Source organism: Pimephales promelas, chromosome 11 (assembly GCF_988280905.1).
Source record: "Pimephales promelas chromosome 11, fPimPro1.hap1.1, whole genome shotgun sequence".
NCBI lineage: Eukaryota > Metazoa > Chordata > Actinopteri > Cypriniformes > Leuciscidae > Pimephales > Pimephales promelas.
Window position 1 is genome coordinate 18795659 of NC_142779.1, and position 19887 is coordinate 18815545.

At 36.8% G+C, this 19887-nt stretch overlaps 1 protein-coding gene across 2 annotated transcripts in view; it reads left to right on the plus strand.

The window, feature by feature from the left end:
• Positions 1-2935: 2935 nt before the first annotated feature.
• The window catches only part of jag2a (jagged canonical Notch ligand 2a), a 40868-nt gene continuing 23916 nt past the window's right edge, over positions 2936-19887 (plus strand). For both annotated transcript variants that reach the window (XM_039671861.2, XM_039671862.2), the window contains exons 1-3: positions 2936-3174; positions 3674-3994; positions 14126-14186. In XM_039671861.2, the coding sequence (XP_039527795.2) occupies positions 3112-3174; positions 3674-3994; positions 14126-14186 (445 nt within the window). In that variant the 5' untranslated portion in view covers positions 2936-3111. The remainder of the gene's footprint in view (positions 3175-3673; positions 3995-14125; positions 14187-19887) is intronic.

The window sequence follows — 19887 nt, forward strand, 5'->3', positions numbered from 1 at the left end:
ACCAGCCCTGCCTATCTCCTTCTATTCAGCACTGTATATAAGCAACACAATGTCTCATTGTGTGTGCATGTGTTTGTGTGCGTGTGTGTGTGTGTGTGTACTCCTCCCTCTCTTACAGCACTCTAATGCAATGAATGATTGGCACAGCTGACTGAGCTGATAACAGCTCCATCCTTTACATACCCACCCACCGCTAGGCACGCACACACCCGCTTGAGGTTAACCCTCGTGGGCCGCAGACCTAAACGTTGCCTGGCATCTATTCCCAGAAGCCTGAATCAAAACCACAGCTGGGCTTCAAAAACTGGCCTATATGGTGGGGTCACATAGCTGTCTAATTACCAGCGGTTTACAGTCTCAGGCTGTATATAAACTATAAACAACTTTCAGTTCAACAGTCAGACATTTGTTTCCCAATTTTTTTTTAATTGAAGGTGTAGTAATATTTGTCACTAGCGGCACTAAACAGAATTGCAGTCTGAGCACCCTGATGAGACAGGCATGAGTCATGACACTGGCTCAATACTAAAGTTTGGGGTGGAAACTGTTTGTCCTAACAATTTGGTTCGCAGAAATACCATGAAATTTGGTTAGTATGCTAACAAGATGTATCAAAGTTTAGAAGTGGAAGGTTTGCCAAATTTCTCTCTGAAATTCTATTCAGATATTATACTTCCATAAAGATGCTTCAACACGTTTTAAAAAGGATGTTTTGACTTTCTGTCTTCAGTGGAACGTAAAATGTTGAACAAACCACCATTCGACCACCAAGCAAATGGGGACCAGGGGCTGTCAAGCTCCAAAAAGGACAAACCTGGCATACATTGCATTACACTACATTACAGGCCATTTAATAATTTTTTTTGTTGTTGTTTTTGGTGTCGAAATTAAATCTTGCTTTATATGATTTAAAAGAAAATGTAAAACTAAAGAGTAAACAAAATGATCTGCAATTGAGATCAATCAGAACGGGGCAAACTGAGGTGAGCTGTAAGATGCCTCTTCTGAAGATGACATATTCAGGTCAGCCCATTGGCATGTCGCACCCCTTCAGTGACCATAAAAGAGGTGTAGAGTGCAAACACTGAGGGAATCTGCATTAGCTGTAATAGAAGTCTGCCTTGAGGTCAGAGGTTAAGCACTCTCACACTCCATCACTGACATTTATAAACCTGAGACAGAATTTCACACCTCCCAATGACACACCTGCTCACTAACTCTTCAGAACTTCAGTTTCTCTGCATCTTCAAGAGGAAGCAGAGAGAACAAAATGCAGATAGACTAAACGGCGTGCTGAAAACAAATTTTTAATAAAAGTATATTACAAAGTTTTAATTTAGACCCTAAACATTCATATTAACTTGTACAAAAATGGCATTATATGACCCCTTTAAGATATGCTTAAAATAATATTTAGGGCCACTGCATGTATGAATGTGATTTTGCATGTGAGGTAATCTCTTATATCAACAGACAAAGCTTTAATCTTTTATATCATCCTGCAACTAAACAAATCAATCATCAACACTGTATCAAAACTACAATTGTACTTTCGACCGCAGGCCAAACTTCAGAGCAACAACAACAACAACTCTTTCAATTAGTCATACCTTTAGAACACTGTGTAGATATCATTTCATGTGCATCCACTGGAAAACAGAACAGTTTCCCCACCCCCTTCCCAAATTTGTACATGTTCTGTGAACTTAACAGACTGCAGGTGCTTTTCTTTCTATCAGAGCTGCAGTGTGTCACATCCTCAGACTGCAGCGAGCATTGTTCACATATAATTTTTCTGCATGTAGCTGACTTCCTTTCTTTATTCCTTTACTCTGGCTATGGACCGGCAGTAGAAGAACGCAGGATGGAGTCTGACTGCAAGATTAGGACTACAACGTCACCTATTTCCTAAAGAGAGCGAGCAGAGAAAGAGATTAAAAGATTAACAAATAGTAGGATGTGACACAACAATACAGCAAATTTGTGATATCATCTTGTTTAGTCTATTACTAACAGACTAAGAGCAAAAGTTCAGGTCTAGCATCACAGCTGAGGGGTGGGAAGCCTTTGACCAAATATATATATATTTATATATTTATATTGTGCCTGATAAAATAATAAAGAGATATCAGAGTGAAATGCAAGTACTGAATTATAAGCACAAACAAACAGACATGTTGGTATATAGGCCTAGTAGTGAACCTCATGCACACACAAAAAGATGTTTTGGGTGTGACATGACATGCCTTTCAAATTGTGATTATTACTTCATATATTCCCATATCCCAACAACATGTTTTCAACATGTAAGCCATCCTATTTGTGAGAGAATTAAAAAACCTACAATTGACAAAAAATAAAAAATAAAATAAAATAAAAAGAAGAAGAAGCCAGGACTACATAAGGCCAAAGGGTGAACTCTTTTTTTTTTCAGAGGGCAACATTATTATGATATAATCCACCAGTAATCGATCACTAGAGGGCGCTCGGTATCTGTTACCAAAAAAACTTTTAACTGTGCCTTGACACGGGTGTCAATTTGGATTGTGAAAGAGTGCAAGCAGAGAATTTTTTTTTTTTTTTTTTACAAAAAGTGCTAAAAAAATAAATAATAATTTTCACCCTACCTTTACCAGTAATTATATAACCATTCAGTTGTCAAATATTAGGCTATAGAACAGAAAATTATTCCTTTTGTGAAAGATTCAAATTGATTAAATGATAACAGTACTTGTTTGAAAAATCTTTAAATCTCAAAATCTTTTTTTCTTTTACTCTCTAAACTAAGTCAATAATCCTGTCAGATCTATAATTTTGTACGGAGGCCTCGCCCTCTGACTATGCGATTGGCTGCCACAGACGTTCTACTTCATCTGATGACTTGCCAATGGTTTATTGAACTGTCAGTCAAGTCCGTTCAGCCGTCTAGTAGTTAACTGATATAGTGAGAGCAGCGCGCTGGAGAACTGAGTGGATGTATGTGTGTGACTTTCATCTCATCTTCTGGAGGTCTTGCGGAGAAACGAATCACTTTGTATGGCTGGATTTCTGTGGCCGATGCATTTATTGGTTTTCTTTTTTTAACCATGTCGTATTAACTTCATAGGAGTCATGCATAACTATTTTGGAGTTTGTTTCTCAATAGTGTTGCTAATTTTGACGTTTTGGACTGAGGTGAGTTAAATTTCCTTAAGCCTTTTTAAGTCCACTTTTTTCCTTCACTGTCTGCAAAGTCCATAGATTAAACAGTCGCTTAACATTGAACTGAAACTCATTGATTTTTGTCAAATTAGATTTTGGGATTCTTGTCCTAATAGAATTATCCTTCTGTCAGTGGAATCATGTGATCCTCAAAGTTTAAAGCGTTTTAAAACAAGTCCGCGTAGGCTGTTATGCCCCGACTTTGAAACTGTAAGCATTGCATATAATACGGTAAATGATTTAAAGTGCATATTTCTATATTGCACGAGCCTGTTTATTGACGTTTTCTGTGAATGCATTGGTATTTCTGAAATACCTGAACCATAGGCTAAAATAATTTCTTAACCACAAATGTAAGCCAATGCACTCGGCTATATATTATTTATAGTGATAAAGCATTATTATTAGGAACAAGACACATTATTCTGTGCAATAATGTTTGTAATTCATATTTTAACTATGTTATTTTTAGGTGTGCCAGTCGTCGGGTTATTTAGAGCTCCAGTTGATCAGCGTGGAGAATGACATGGGTGAGCTCGCGAATGGAAACTGCTGTGACGGCGCGCGGAGCGCACGAGACGGTCTGTGCGACCTGGACGAATGTGACACGTACTTGAAAGTGTGTCTAAAGGAATACCAGGTGGAGGTCACCACATCTGGCTTATGTACGTACGGCACTGGACGCTCGAGCGTGGTCGGAGGGAATACATTTCAGTCGAAAGGATTCAATGGAAACCCAAACAAGGCCAATGACCTCGGGACCGTTATCATTCCCTTTCAATTCGCTTGGCCGGTAGGTGTTTACCGATACTCAACAAAACAAACATTTTTTGTGAACACTTTCTACATACATAGGCTATATGATCATGTAGCCTAGGCTAGCATACTGTAATAGGCTACTTTATATCGACTGTTAAAAATATGCTCGCTTTTGTGAACTTTCAGAGTTTAAACTTGAATTAAGGTTGAATATGTTAAAGGAGGCTTAAAGGTGTTCATTGAATTTATGATACAATAAAGGTATTGTAATTGAAAACACACTTTTAACATGACATTTGGTAAGTAGCCTATCAAATCATATAGTAGGCAAATATATGTTACAGCTTATGTTAAGGGGTTTTCAATGCAATGAATTGCTTTGCATATTATCCACCTTAAGATGGTTGGCTGTGAACATTTCGCTGGTTTAAATGGTTAGGCATTTAGGTTGGCTAAGCTATAACCTTGACCACATTAAGATTATATAACCAGGAAGCTTGTTTATTGATGGTCCAACATGATTACTTACCTTGGACTGGCTAACGACCAGTTTAGACCAGTTAGAGACCAGCTACCATGTTCCATGACCAGATGGCCAAGACGCTCAAGTGAAACATGCTGGTCTTAACAACACCAACTGGTAGCAGCGCATTAAACACTCATTGCAAAGCAAATGTTTGACTCGGTGGAAAGAGGAGAGCTTGGTGTCACAGTGGTCACTGGCGTTAATCGTAGAGATGATGAGTAGGGCTTCTCAGGTTACTCGCTGCGCGAGCGGCGGTTGGTGCGTGTCTCTCGCGCGCGCTGAGCATACAGTTACACGCGTAACTGATGGTGTTGTATTTATAGGACGTAGTGTGTTTTACTGCACGGGGCTGCATGGATCTATCTATCTATCTATCTATCTATCTATCTATCTATCTATCTATCTATCTATCTATCTATCTATCTATCTATCTATCTATCTATCTATCTATCTATCTATCTATCTATCTATCTATCTATCTATCTATCTATCTATATCAGGCTGCTTAAGTGTATTCTCTTTTTTTCAGCAGGGGGTCTACAACAATGTACATTTACAACAAAATAGTTGCTACAGTTGATTTTACTGTAGAAAGGAATCATTATGAACATGCCACCCTTTCAATAAAACACGTCATCTTGGCAACATCTTTTTCTTTTCTTACTGAATCATAAGATATGGTGAAGGACAACAGCGTAAATTAGATGAGTATTTTTTTATTTATTTTTTTTAAAGAAAGGCACGATTTACACAAGACTGAGTCCTTGTCTAGAGCTGGCATGAGTGATATCAGAACCCAAGGGATAGAGAAGAGAAAGAGAGAGGCAGTGGGAGTTGTCTACACGATCATGTTTCAGATAGCGGAATTGTCGCTAAATAGACCAGAACAGATAGTTTGTAAGATAACGCAAGGCACATTACTGTGGGTAAAACATTTAACTCAAACCACACAGAGCTTACATCAGTGTGCGTTTTTTTTTTTCCTTTTAAACCTGGTAAATCTGTTTTGTAAGTAGTGGAAATCACTGCATTTGGTGAGAGCTGTCAGTGTTCTTATGTTGTGTACATATGCCTTTAAAAGTGGCTTTAAAATTGAGATAGAATGACTGTGCGTGAATATTTTGTCTATCTATCTATCTATCTATCTATCTATCTATCTATCTATCTATCTATCTATCTATCTGTCTATCTGTCTATCTGTCTATCTATCTATCTATCTATCTATCTATCTATCTATCTATCTATCTATCTATCTATCTATCTATCGATCGGTCTGTCTATCTATCCATCTATATATTGTTGTATGTCATTCTACTATAGCATGCTCAGAAGTTGTTTAGTTTCAACAGTCATTTGAGCAACTGATTTCAGAGTCAGCTGGTGCACATTTGAAGATTCTTTGCTGTAACTGTTGGAGTCTGTGAAGTCTGCAGTCTTGTGTTAACAACTCGGGTGAAGACAGCCCATAATAGGAAGGAAATCCTCCTGCTGTGATGTTTTATAGTTATTTCTGGAACTGGCAAACCACAAAAATAAACACTTGCTAATGGGAATAATCCTCCCATAATGTTCTTTTCTGCAGCTTGTCTGCTTTTAGGGCCTCAAAATGATTCAACAACGAATAGGAATGATGATGGCACACAATACTGTTTGATACAGTTGCATCAACGCACTCTGTGCATCATCATTGTTATGTAGATCAGCACTTGCATCTGCCATTGTCCATAGTTTCTTTGCAAATCTGGTGTGCCAAGGGGAGGGGTGCAGTTTACGGAAGGTGATGTTTATGGGCCTTATAAGTCCTGCTGCGCTTGACGTCCTACAGCTGTTAGATCTTTGATTCTTTTCCAGCATACCATCTTTTGTTTTTGGATAAAAAAAAAATCTTGTCCCACTGAGCACACACACACATTTTTTAAAATTATTATTTAAGCTTTTCCAAGTAAGAGCTCCCCAAGTACATGTTCTGTTTTACGATTAGGATGTTTTCAGTCTTCAATCTAAACCCTGAATACACAGTCAAGAAAAGAGATCTTTTTACAAACCAAGCAGGAATGTACAATAACAATATATCTTTACCAAAGCTAACATGAGCTCTTTTAAAAGCAGTCAGTGTATCTGGTTGTTTTGAGATATAGGGGTAAGGCCACTTAAATTACTGTGTCTTTATCATTTATGTCTCTGTTTTATATCTCAGAAATGTGGACCTGCCAAGAAGCTGCATTGAAAGTTTAACTGAAAGAGAAAGTGATGCTAGTGACAAAACAAACTTGAGTCTATCATTCTTGACAGCAAAAACCATTATGAGGGCCTGCATGACTAAATACTGGATCTCCTCTACTTTTTATTTTCAGACCTGTCCTGTCCTCCTTTCACTCCATCCTGCTTTCTTTAAATCTTGGATGAGTGTTGGGTCTCTTGTTTCATGACTGTTTCTTTCTCCTATTTTCTGAGTGCTCTTTAGTTGGCTGAGCATTAGAGCAGGTGTTTGATGCAAACCTGCAATGTGTTCTTCTTCTGGTCTCTGATATCAACTACTGGGTACAGGACTGATAACAGTTGATATTTGACTATCAGACATATTACTGTAATGCACACACGTGTTCCTTGTGGATGTATTTTGCATTCAAACGAATTGTACTCTCCAGCGCCTTGCTTTTTCAAATACGCGTTGCATCAATGTTAGCCATTATGTATCAAAAAGCTATAAGAATAGCACTTCGTCGAGTGTTTCTTTGGGTGAACAGGTTTGTTATTTCAAACAAACAGCAACTTGACACAACGAATAAACGAATGTTACAGTATGAATTACTGACTGTGAAAAACATGAACGGTTGTAATAAGTAGTTAAGCCTTCTTTATTCATTATATTTTTTGAAGTAGCCTATGTGCATTAGATATCATTATGAACTAATGTCTGTCTATCATAAAGTACACAACCAAACAATGAAAAAAGCTTGTAATTAAGACTGTATATTGACTTACCTGTCGAGAAGAAAACAGGACTTCCGCTGCATACTCTCTATCCACCTCTATCCAAACTTGCCGGGGCAGTGACAAGTGCCTTCCACTGCTCTGCTCTTCTGATTCTTCTGCGTTGAGTCACGTCAGGCTGGCTCTGAACGAAAGCGCGTTGTGGAAACGCGTTTGCCTAGTACTTTAAGTCCCTCTCTGCTATTATAGTTTTTTGGCGGAACTACATGGAAGCCTCCGTGGACCTACTCGTACCATGTATATAAAGATAAAATCTTCGTTTACTAGGATAAGTCAGATAATTGGCAGAGGTACTTGTACACCATTGAGGACATATTTATGAATAAAAATATTGATTTTAAATAATAAATTACTTAAAAATTTACACATAGTCCCTTTAAAGTGGCTTTTTACTGTAAACATACAATAATTGCCTAATTGAAGATTAAATTATGATAGATCTTCTAGAGGCTTGCCATAGACTTTTAACAGTTGTTTGGCACCATTGACTTCCATAGTCATTTTTTTTCCTGCTGTGGAAGTCAATGGTGCCAAACAACTGTTAAAAGTGGCAAGACTCTAGAAGATCTATCACAATTTAATCTTCAATTAGGCAATTAAAGTATGTTTAAAAAGCCACTTTAAAGGGACTATGTGTAACTATGTGTTAAGTCTGGTTCCAATCGTTCTTCAAAATATCTTCCTTTGTGTTCAGCTGAAGAAAGAAATTCATACAGGTTTGCAACAACTTGAGGGTGAGTAAATGATGACAGAATTTTCATTTTTGGGTGGAGTATCTCATTAAGTTTATATCAGGGCACATTTTATAATAAGAAAGTGATGATATTTTGTAGTTGCCCAGTAATTATCTGTCATTAGAATTTAGATTTATTTACAACCTTCAGTCTCTACCACCGTTACCCCTGACATGCATGGAAAATGTTTTCTGAGGAGGTTTGACAACTTTAAGTTTCAGTTTTGACCTGTGTATACATGTAAAAATGTACATCTAAATGTCAATAAAATGGCCATATTTTTTAGGTTTTTCAGCACTCATTTTTTGTTTTTCAGTGATAAATTCCTTTTAGAAGGTAAGATCACACCATAGTAAAATCAAAATACACAGCTTAACTTGGCTTATTGCTAAAAAATAACCACCACCTCTTTCATTGAAAATTGCACACAATGGAATTGCATTGTTAATTCTGTGCCATGGAAACCCAAGCACATTGGGTATGAAGTGAATTTAGAACACAGGTGTGTTACCAACCTACATATATCACATTCAGCTTTTAGGTGCAACAGTTCCTGTGTTTGTGTGGGTATGTGTGTTATTGTGCATTGATTTGCATTTGACCTGAATCCTTAGACCGATTTGTTCACACAGGTGCGAGTATTTCCCACACAATGAATGTTAATGAAAGACAAATTCAGGCTGGACTCTTGCAATAGACAGTACAGTACATCCCCCTCACTGTCCTCTGATGTGTAAAAACTGTGACACTGCCTGCTCAGTGTCACTTAGGAAGCGTAATTTATTCATTGCCCGTGTGTGCGTGTGTTCCTGTGTATCTGCTGGCATGTGTATATGCATGTGGGTGTCTTATTTCCCTCCAACTAAGGAAAGATAAAATCTTCCCCTCTCCTGCTCCTCCCTTGACTGGTGGTTGGTGTCTGATGGCTGTCTATGGAGATTAGTAACTGTGTTACGCCACTGAACTTACATTATATGCTCATGCTACAAACTAATGCAACAAAAAACCTTTCCCTTTCTTTAGTGTGCTGACACTGATTCCTCAACATCCTTACACATTTAATGGGGTTTGGATCTTATTCTGGATATTATAAAGAGGAACGCAACTCCTAGGGGGTCTGTGGCAGTACTACAGGGGGTCCGCCAATTATTGTTTCCATGTCAAACAAAATGTAGGCATTAAAGAAAAATGTGTCACAGTTTTTCTCAGTCGCTTTGGTGCATTTCTCACATGACTATTTACATTTGCACAACAGTTTATGCAGTTCTCAAAACAATTATTACAAACTGCAAAACCTAGTTGATAACCTGCAAAGTGTGTCACTTGCTCAAAATGGATTGCTCATTCCTCAAAAGCAAGTATTCATGTCAATGACAGTGTTAGTGTCATTACTGTAAGATGAAAAGTTCTGACATCATTGTTTATGAAAAACATAGTCATATGGCTTTGTCATGTTTTCATTATGACAGTTTACTCCAATGCAAAAAAGTCAGATCTTGGTGGCACTACCTGAAAATACTCAATACAACACTTTATACTATTTTCACAGCCATTTGAAAACTACAGTAAAGTTACACATTACTGTATTTAGTGAGGTAACGGACACTGAATATGTATGTTTCACATTTTTACTGCATATGCTCTTTGCAATTCTAATTTGTTCACAGCATTGTGCAAAAGAAAAAAATATTTACAACAAACATAAACTCACATTGGGTAGATCTGTGCACAACTGTAAACAATATTGCAGTACTTATTGGAACTGAACATACAACATACTGTACATAGTTCTGTAAATCATTCATGAGCATCCCTTCTCATCATTGAAAGCTGAGGTTCACCTGAGAGAAATTGTCAAAAAATATATTTTGCTTGACAGATTTTGACAACTAGTTCAACATTTTTGTATGTGATGACTCAAGCAATGAAATGAGGACTGTTAGTTTTATATGGAATGACTATTCAGCATTCACAATTATAGTTAATTTTGACTGACATGACATAAGCAAATGATAATGTTATAAAACAGCAGTGAGTTGTATGAAAACTGATGCATGTCCAAAAGCATTTGCAATTTGTTGGAAGGAATTAGAAACTGCTACTATGATGTGCACAAATGACTAAATGTTGTGGAGGTTGAACTAACTGTTGTCCAAATATAAATTGTGATGTGAGAAGTGCACCAAAGCGACTGAGAAAAACTGTGACTTCTACCAAAGATAATTAAAAAAAAAAAAGGTTTCACTGTCCTTCCCAGTTCCCACAGTAATCATTATTTAATTTTGTAATGTAAGAATCATAAAACGTATATAAATACATTAATATGGCAGTACTGCAGTGCATGCACATAGTTCATTTTATTTTTAAGATGATTATGATAATGTTAACACATTTTGATCAAAAGATAAAAAGAGATTTACAATGTTGCATGATATTTATATTTCAAATAAATGCTCTTCTTTTGAAAATTAATCAAACAATTCTTAAAAAGTATATCAGGGTTTCGTGAAAAGTGTACGTGTAATGATCAATAAATCAAAAAGTCAAGAATGGAGTCTGTTAGTTTTCAGCAGGATGAGATGATCACAAAAATCTCCAGGCAAAATGGAATGAACTTGGAAATATTTTAGAGAAACAACTTTGAAGATGAATATTTTCTGGGGTTTTTTTTTTAAGCGTAGCCCATACCTTTCACTCATTTCTCTAAGACATTGAAATTATGTCATAGTTATTGTCTTACTGGCTATACTTACATTTTTAGGGGGCCATTCACAAACATACAGTACACAGACACAGCATCAGATAGAAGAGAAAGATTGTGTGTCAAAGCAGATTGGACACTTTGACAATAGTGCATGTTTACAAAGGAAAAACTATATATATATATATATATATATATATATATATATATATATATAAACTTTTAAAAACAAGTGGCAGAACAAGACAAGAGTGATGGCATTTCTGGAGCAATGATGATGGTGTTTTGTAGAAGACCAGGAGTTTTTGATTATTTACCGTGTTACATTTTTTCTTAATGTACATCCTTCAACATCCTGTACAAGTAAAAATGTACACATGTGAATGTCAATGAAATGCCAAAAAGAATAAAGGATTTGTAAGATTTGTGAATTTTGCTTAGAGGTGAAAGGTTTGAAGCCATGCCTGCATGAGTCTTTCCTTCTTACCATTTACTGCATGCACATACAAGTTTGAGCAGTTTGGCTTCACTGATGTTAGCGTGCCGATTCATGCTTCCAGAGAAAAGATGCTTGAGTGTTAGCACACAAAATCCATGGGCATGTTTCTCATGCCGTGCTGCTGCAGTAAACCTGATCTCTGCCCAAACCAAAAAAAAAAAAAAAACTAACCTTCTCTGCAAAACATAGACCTGCTAAAAACAACTCTTCATAAAGCTCCTCTGTTTTCAACAAGTGGCTCTTTGAAACATAAAAAGCTGTTTCCTTGCATTTTAATCTCTGATTTTAAACCAATTGCAAGCCATTGTACAGTTAACCTCTTAACTGCCAACCCCCTATTTGAGAATAGACATGAAAATGCACAATGGTTGAAAACCTTAGGCCTAAGTTTGATCTTGGTTTAAAGAAGACACTCAGTATATATAAAATATATATTTTACAGAATAACATCAAAGCCATATATATAACCAAGTTGTGTTCCAAATTTGAAGTTGATATCACAAAAATTGAAGTTTCAGATCTTATGTTGGTCATACTTCCAAAAAGTAGAATCTGTGATTCTGAATGCCAGTATCCGTCGTGGTGACTGACAGCCGCACACTCTCCTCAAAACATTGTGTTCATCTGCGCTGTACTGTGCCGAGGTACAACTCACATAAAGTTGATAATTCCACGAATGACTGCAATTGCAGATTTCGACAAAGAGGCTTTAAAGTACCATTTCCACGGTAACTCAATGTCGAAATGGTTTTCAAAGTATGAATTTTAAATGTGTAAGCTTTCAAACTATTCATATTTTATGATGATTACTAAAATATGTGATACGAAAAAAAAGGCAATAAATAAAGAGCGCCAAGCGTCACGCTAGCAGGATGGTGACAGTTAAGTGGTTCTACAGAAGCTTATTACACGTATGATATTCTGTCTTCTGTCTATGCTTGAGATTTCTTTCTCTTTCTAGCATTTCCTGAAATTTCCATCCAGGACAGTGTTTGCAATCCCAAAAGCACTCTGGTTCTGTTAGATTTGAGGAAATAAACGCTATTATCACTTATTTGAGAAAGAACATGACCTCTCCCTCACCTAAAATACTGCTGGTTCAGGAACCTTTTGAAGTCATGTTGTTAATCAACTTGACTTAGCAAAACATTTTCCCAAGCAATGAATGAACTAAAGAACATTGTCGAAGCATGTTCAGTGTAGAAAAAACAAAACATGCATGCATAAACATCACACAATCATTTATGAATTTGTTGACTGCGGCAGTGACCTGATGCACACTCATACAAAAGTCCTTACACCATCTCATCGTTCATCTGGTTTATAACCGGGCTAATCAGTCACCAGACTGTGGGAACCAGGTTATTCACTTTGCTATTATGACTTGCATCCGGTTAAAAAGGTACACAAACATATTCACTTCACACGCTATCTAAACGAGGACATCAAATAAATTGCTATTGTTTTATAATGGCTACAAACTAACCATATCCCTAGAGTAATATCCCTAGAGTGAAAATCCCCAGGTATTATTATACTTGAATATCTTTTTTTCTTTGAGGATGTCTTTGGATGTTCTTCTATAGACGCTTTCATCAGACGCGTTGCCATGGTGATGAGCTGGCCCAAAGTTAACTTCCGTTCTGTTCGTTTATTAGCGTTTACTGGATAATATGGCATTGACTACAAATGCAGTAAAAGTTAAGGTGATGAGCAGGTTGTTGAGCTGTGGGGTGCAACCTGACCTAGGGAGCAAACGCAATTTTTAAAAATAAAAATGTTAAGGTTTCCTATGAGGGAGACAGCGGTATTAAAATAGCCTATGTTTATCTGAGTGATAACCAGTACAGTGTTTCCCATACATTTATTTGTGGCAGCCCACCACATTATCAGCGCTGACCGCCACATATTGATTTCCGTGTTTTTAACAATTTAAGATGGGAAAAGTTGTAATTGACTGCAAAGTTGCGTGCAGCGCATATTCGCACGCTCTATCTCTCTCGCAAACACATTGACAGCGGACCAGTCTGTGTATTGAATGGTTAGTATCACAAACAGCGCTGCACAGATCCATCCAACATGCTGTCAATGTGGAGACCCACCTTAAAAAAAGGTTAGCAAGCATGTAAGAAGCCTAGCTAGTAAGGAGAGCTATGTTAACCTTATCAAACCCCGCCGTCGCGCTCGCCACAGTTTTTTAACACTGCGGTAAATCAGACACGTCGGTAGAACATCTTGTCTCCGATTTTGTTCAACGGGTCTGGCAGTGTCACATTTCAGTTTGGCCAGGTAACATTTATTTTCTTTGACTGGCAAGAAATACCAGCTACTAGATTATTTACTTGTTATGGATTGTCTCCGCAAGTCTGCCGGAAGTTAAGTTTGGGCCAGATTAATGCACATGCGCAGTACCGTTTGTTTATGTTGTCACTGCTGAAAGCGTCTATGTTTTGTGAGGTTAATGTGAATACATAAACATTGATTTTTTTTTTTTTTTGGATGGTTGTGTAGTCAGTCTTTATTTTACTTTGCCTCTGTAGGTAGACTAATAAGTACTGTGTATGTGCTTCTTGTGCCAAAGTGTTTTGTTTGTCCGTTTTTGCACTGCGTATTATTTCATTGATATTTTTTATTTGTCTTTTGCATAGACTTTGAGTGTGGAGACCTATATGTCTGTGTATATTAACCAGCTCTTTCTCTCTATCTCCTAGCTAGCGTACACTTTGATCGTGGAGGCTTGGGACTGGGACAACCAAACGATCACTGATGGCAGTGAGTAATGATTTCCCAACACCTTGACACACACCACCATGCATTACTGCGTGCACAATCTTTAAGCTATCATGACCTGCTGTCCCTCTCTTGAACATGTTTACATCCACAATGACACAGAAAGTCATTTGACTTAACATTCTTGAATTAGCTTGGGTTTTGCAGTATGTTATGCTTAATGTGAATAATAAATTATCAGGGTAAGACTAAGGAGATGTGTTTCCCCTTTAAAACATATTTAAATAGATTTCCATGAAATGGTTTCAAGTTACGTGTTGCCACACAACCTACACATCTCAGCAGCATAAATGCTCCTGGTAAATTTTTTTTTTATATTTTAGGCATGGCAGAAAGCAACGCTCCCTTTTATAATCACTAAAAAGCAGTCACTTATTTTAGTTAATTGTGATCTCACAAAGTTCCATTATAATCAGTGACGCTGACTGCACAATTTATCTCTTATTTACATAATGTCTACACTTTGTTATAAGAAGATTTTGTGAGTTTGCAGAGCTCAGCTCTGAACAAAAACTCCAGCCTCTGATTGGCCATTGAATTCAAGAACTCAACAGATATGTTTGTGATTGGTTACATTGCTCAACATTACAAAAACACATTGTTAATAGAAATCGTTGACACTCTCCAGAGCGCCAACACTGGATCGCTTGCCAAATCTGTTGAAATGGCATGACACTATGTTTACAATAAATGTCACAGCAGACATAATAAGTTGTACATAATAAATTGCACAACGCTACCATTTGCAATTTGTTCAAAAGAATGAGTAATTGCTTTTACGATGAGCACAATTGACTAGATGATGTAGAGGTTGAACAAGTTTTGAGAATTTCAAATGTGACCTAAGAAAAGCACCAAAGCGACTGAGAAAAAACTGTAATAAAAAAAGCAGGTGGGTGGTTGATCAGAGTATTAAGTTAGAGCTAGATTCCTGTGGTCTGATGTGTCTTTGAACCATTATGGGGTACCCCCAGGCTCATGAAGGATGTGCATGCACAAAACTCAGCAAAAAATTACACAAGTTTCTGCAGAATCCGACTGCCCATCATTCCCTAAATTCCAAATATACCCTCATGCTCACGTTTAAATATTTTGGCTAATTTGATCTACATTATTTGAAAAAGTAAAGGTCTCCATTATATACACCATAGGTTTAAAAGTCTCTGTCATTTTTCTCATTATCATACAGCATACATGTCTGAGATCTACAATGAGATTGATCTAATCGCAAAAAGTGTATTTCAATGAAAACCATGGGTTAAATGAGGTCATTGATTAAACACAGGTGTGGCACATGAGTGTAATAAAAATGCTATGACAGTAACAGAAAACAAGAAAACTTTGAATATCAGCAGATTCTATGATCTGGGCCTTGTTAACTCTGCATTTATTACTGTAGGAGAGACTAATTTACTAGATTTTTTGTTTATCAGAACGCACTGTATCAACTGTCATGGTATGGGAACCCAGTGCAAAGGACATGTTAACACATGGTGTGAATGTTGATGTGTGTGTGTTGTCATACACAGATGTGTCCTGTTTTCCTCTTCTCCTCCGGTGCTTCTCCTTTGCTCCATAACAGAGGATGACTCTGACAGGAAGTACCATTAACGAAGGAATTCATGTTCTCTGTGTTCGATGATCATTTACAAGCAATGTGTTATATAAACCCTAACATGCTAAATACTCTCAAAATTTCCAGGTAATTAATTACCTTGAGGAATTTAAGTCATGCATCAAATTAATCAGAAGTGATATTAAAGACAATAATGTTATAAAAAAAACTTCAAATAAATATTGTTTCCAGTTTGAAGAACAAAGAACAAGAGAATAATATTCTTTAATATGGTCCACAAAAATATTAAGCAGTTTCAACATTGATAATAATAATTGAATAGAATTATTTCTGAAAGACCATGTGAAAATTCAGCTTTGTCATCACAGGAATAAATATAACAAAATATTAAAATGGAAAATAGTTATTTGAAATTGTTATAATAGTTCACAACATTACTGTTTTTACTGTATTTTTGGTCAAATAAACGCAGCCTTGGTGAGATTTTTTTCAAAAACATTTAAAATAAAAACTCTTCCTGAACCCAAACTTTTGATTGTTAGTGTGTATTTCAAAAACATCATAAACTGTTCACCTAATGTGTTCTTCACAATGAGAAGTGAAGTAAACGATAACTAGCATTAAATTGAACTAGCTGTAAGTAGTATAACCCTGATTTGCAATTAAAAAGTTTAACTGGATTGATCAAAACTAAGCATTGCTGAGATGGACTGGAGATTTGCGTATTTGACTGGATGGGAAAAGGTTATGTTAGAAAGTAAATTGTTATTTTATTTTTTGGGAAAAACAAGTGAGGTGGACATCAGTTAGTGCTGAATGTCACTGTAAATGAGGATTATATGTAGGTCAGTCGGGAGGTGGTGATGACTGGAGGCTGTGGTTTGGTCAGAAACAAGTTACTGCAAAACTGAACTGCTCTATAATAAGCAAATCCTGATCCATTATATCTAATAACGTAATTGGATTACCTAATTTATTAAGACAGTCTATTCTACTGCAAAGTAGAAGAAAAAGAGAATAAACGACGCACATGTCTCCTTCAGTCTTCAAGCACAGAGTATGGTTTTAAACCTTTCTAGACACTTTACAGCAGATTTGAGTATTTGTAGATGTTAGTTTATGTTTATTTGTGGATGAATATCTTGTGTGGCTGTTTGTTGCTAGTGTGCTCTTGCCCTTAATGGGGAAGGGAGGTCGTTTTAGCATGCAAATGGAAAATGTTTATATTCCGCGTGTAATGCTTAAAGTCCCCGGAGAGAGTTTGGGCCTAAACAAAGAGCGTGAGGTCATCGCCTCGTTAAGACATTAATTACCGTTACTGCTGCTCGTTATTTTCCACACATGTCTGAGCTAATTATTGTCTGAGCAGCTGCGATGCTATTCTTCACACACACAACACACACGTAAAAACAAATACACCACCGATAATTAATCCTAAAGCAAAGGGCTACTGACTGGCATGATTATTCACTCTCACAAATACACACAACACTAACAAGGCACTGATATGTTCACATACACAACTTTGTCAGACAATTGTCTTCTGACTCTCTGAAACATAGCACAGGGCTTTGCTTAGCATGGATTTCAAACAGACTAGATCTCACTCAGACAGACCATGAGCAAGATCTAGTCTGCATTTTTTTTAGATGATCATCCAGATGACAAGATGTTGAGACATCAACCGGTAAAGAGGCAGTGAGAGTGTGTGAATGTTCCTGATGCATTACGAGTGGAGCGAATTACTGATGAGTAATTCAGATGGGTGAAAAATAATTTAAGTGTTAAAGGGGACCTATTATGCACCTTTTTACAAGACATAATATAAGTCTCAGTTGTCCCCAGGTTGTGTCTGTGAAGTCTCCGCTCGAAATACCCCTCAGATAATTTATTATGTTTTAAATGCCGACTTTTGTGTGGAAGGAAAAACACACTGTTTTCGTGCACATACTGTATCTTTAAATGCAAATGAGCTGCTGAGTATTAAACTAAGTTCTCTTTCATGGGTTATTGCGCTTAAACTGTCATGTGTATATTATATCTGTGTAACTGAAAGCAGCGTAATGCACAGTACCTACTGCGAAATATGCTGTTAATATGAATCAAACAACAATATAAAAACAGAAAATCACTTACTGCTCTGGATTGAATAAGAATACATTTCTTACTTAAATGTTGCTGATAAATGCTCTGATGCGGAGATAAATATGGTCTATGCTAATAGGGGCAGAAAGAATTTAGCATATTTAGGGCCCCTTTAAATGCGGTTGTAATTCCTTGAAGGGATTTGTCCTAATACCATTATCTGCAAAAAAAAAATTCTATGCATAGAAATTTTAATTAATAATTAATATTAATAATTAATAATAACTTAATACAATTTAATCAACTTAATAATAACATAACCTTTAACATTATTATTTGATTATTGATTGTTTACACAATTTAAATTGTTACACAATTTACCGCGGCAAAACATGAAGGCAGGTGCGTTTTAGACCAAACATATAATGGTGATTGAGTGCGATCTGAAAGCATCAGTGAATGGTGAGATATTTTGCTAAATAAAATGAGAATAGAGTGATAATTTGATTTGATCTGTTCCATCTGTATCATCTCGGTGAGCTTTTATAAGGGTTTACATATGTGTGGATCAGTGTGGGGATATGAAACTTTTGGAAAATGCTTAAAAAGTTGGTTGCAGACAGTGTAATAGGCACACATTGTAAGCAGTAGACCAGTTTAGAGAGACTGAATCTTTAAACTAACCATTTCTTTAAGAAATTAGGTGATATGCAATGTGTATTATGAGGAAAATAATGTGTTTTTGTAAATATATATATATATATATATATATTATAAATATAACATGTAAATATATTGTAGGAGACAGAACTAGGAACAAAATAGGGGTACTTCAAATACAAAACAGGTCTTGCAAAATTGCATGCTAATGTTGTTTTGGATAAAATAATGATGAAGCATTTATATATATATAGGTGCTAAATAGGTGGGGTGCTGTTTACAGGGCATCAGGTAGCTGAGGCCCTTTGGAGGAGAGGGTCCTGTGGGGCTGTTTACCTTTCAGGAAGTCCGTCTCTCCAGCTCAGCGTTTGGACTCTAAACAGCTCTTTCTGGCCAGCACGTCAACTGCATTGTTCATGTATCGTCAAGGGGCAGAGAAAGGGGTGTTATTGTGTTTCTCTTGTACTGTAGTGCTTGCCTGTATCGCTAGATGGTAATAAAGTGGATAAGTGAAAAAATGCAAAAAGGAAGTGGAAGTTAAGAAAGGTGGGGTACATTATAATGGAGGAAAACTTAGAAATGTGGGTGAGAGAGCGCGAGAGTTGTGTATTTATAAGGGAAATTATTTGGCTATTGGCATTCTTTGGTCTATTGTTTGTGATCTGTTATCGGCCGTGGCAATAGGGGCCAAATCGCGCCCATTGTGCTGGAGGCAGTGAAACAGAGCAAACTGGAGACAGACTGATGGAGAGATGTAAATAGGACAGAAAGAAAATAATAGGAAAGAAAAGAAACTAAGAAAAGATGCTTTGTTTCTAAACCTAACAGCAGCCCTCATCTGCATTTCCTGAGGTTTTTCTTTATCTAAAGCTGTTGTTTTGAGTTAAAGAGAGCCTCTCAGATCAAGGCTGAAGTTCTAGCGTTGATTGAGCTCACGGGATAAACTCGACTGATTACTCCGAGAGCTGCTGCTTACCTGTTTGATAGTTAGGGCTCTTATCTATGTGTGTGACTGTTCTTGAGCTGGCTTATCTTTAGTCTCTCTCTCTCTCTCTCTCTCTCTCTCTCTCTCTCTCTCTCTCTCTCTCTCTCTTTCTCTCTCTCTCTCACACACACACACACTACTGTGACTCTACCCAGTAACAGTCTCTAAGTGTCTTCTTCAGTTTATAGAGAGGGAGTGATTGGTGTGTATTTTTATAACTAATTGCTGTAGATGAATTAGGAGATGAGTACTTTTTTTTTTAGGTTTATAAGTGAGGGGAGAGTGAGAGGGGGAAGAGAGTATAGAAAAAAGGGGGGATGGCACAGTTGATATGAAAGAGCTTTACAAATTCCTTTTTTTAGTCAGAAAGTAGGAAA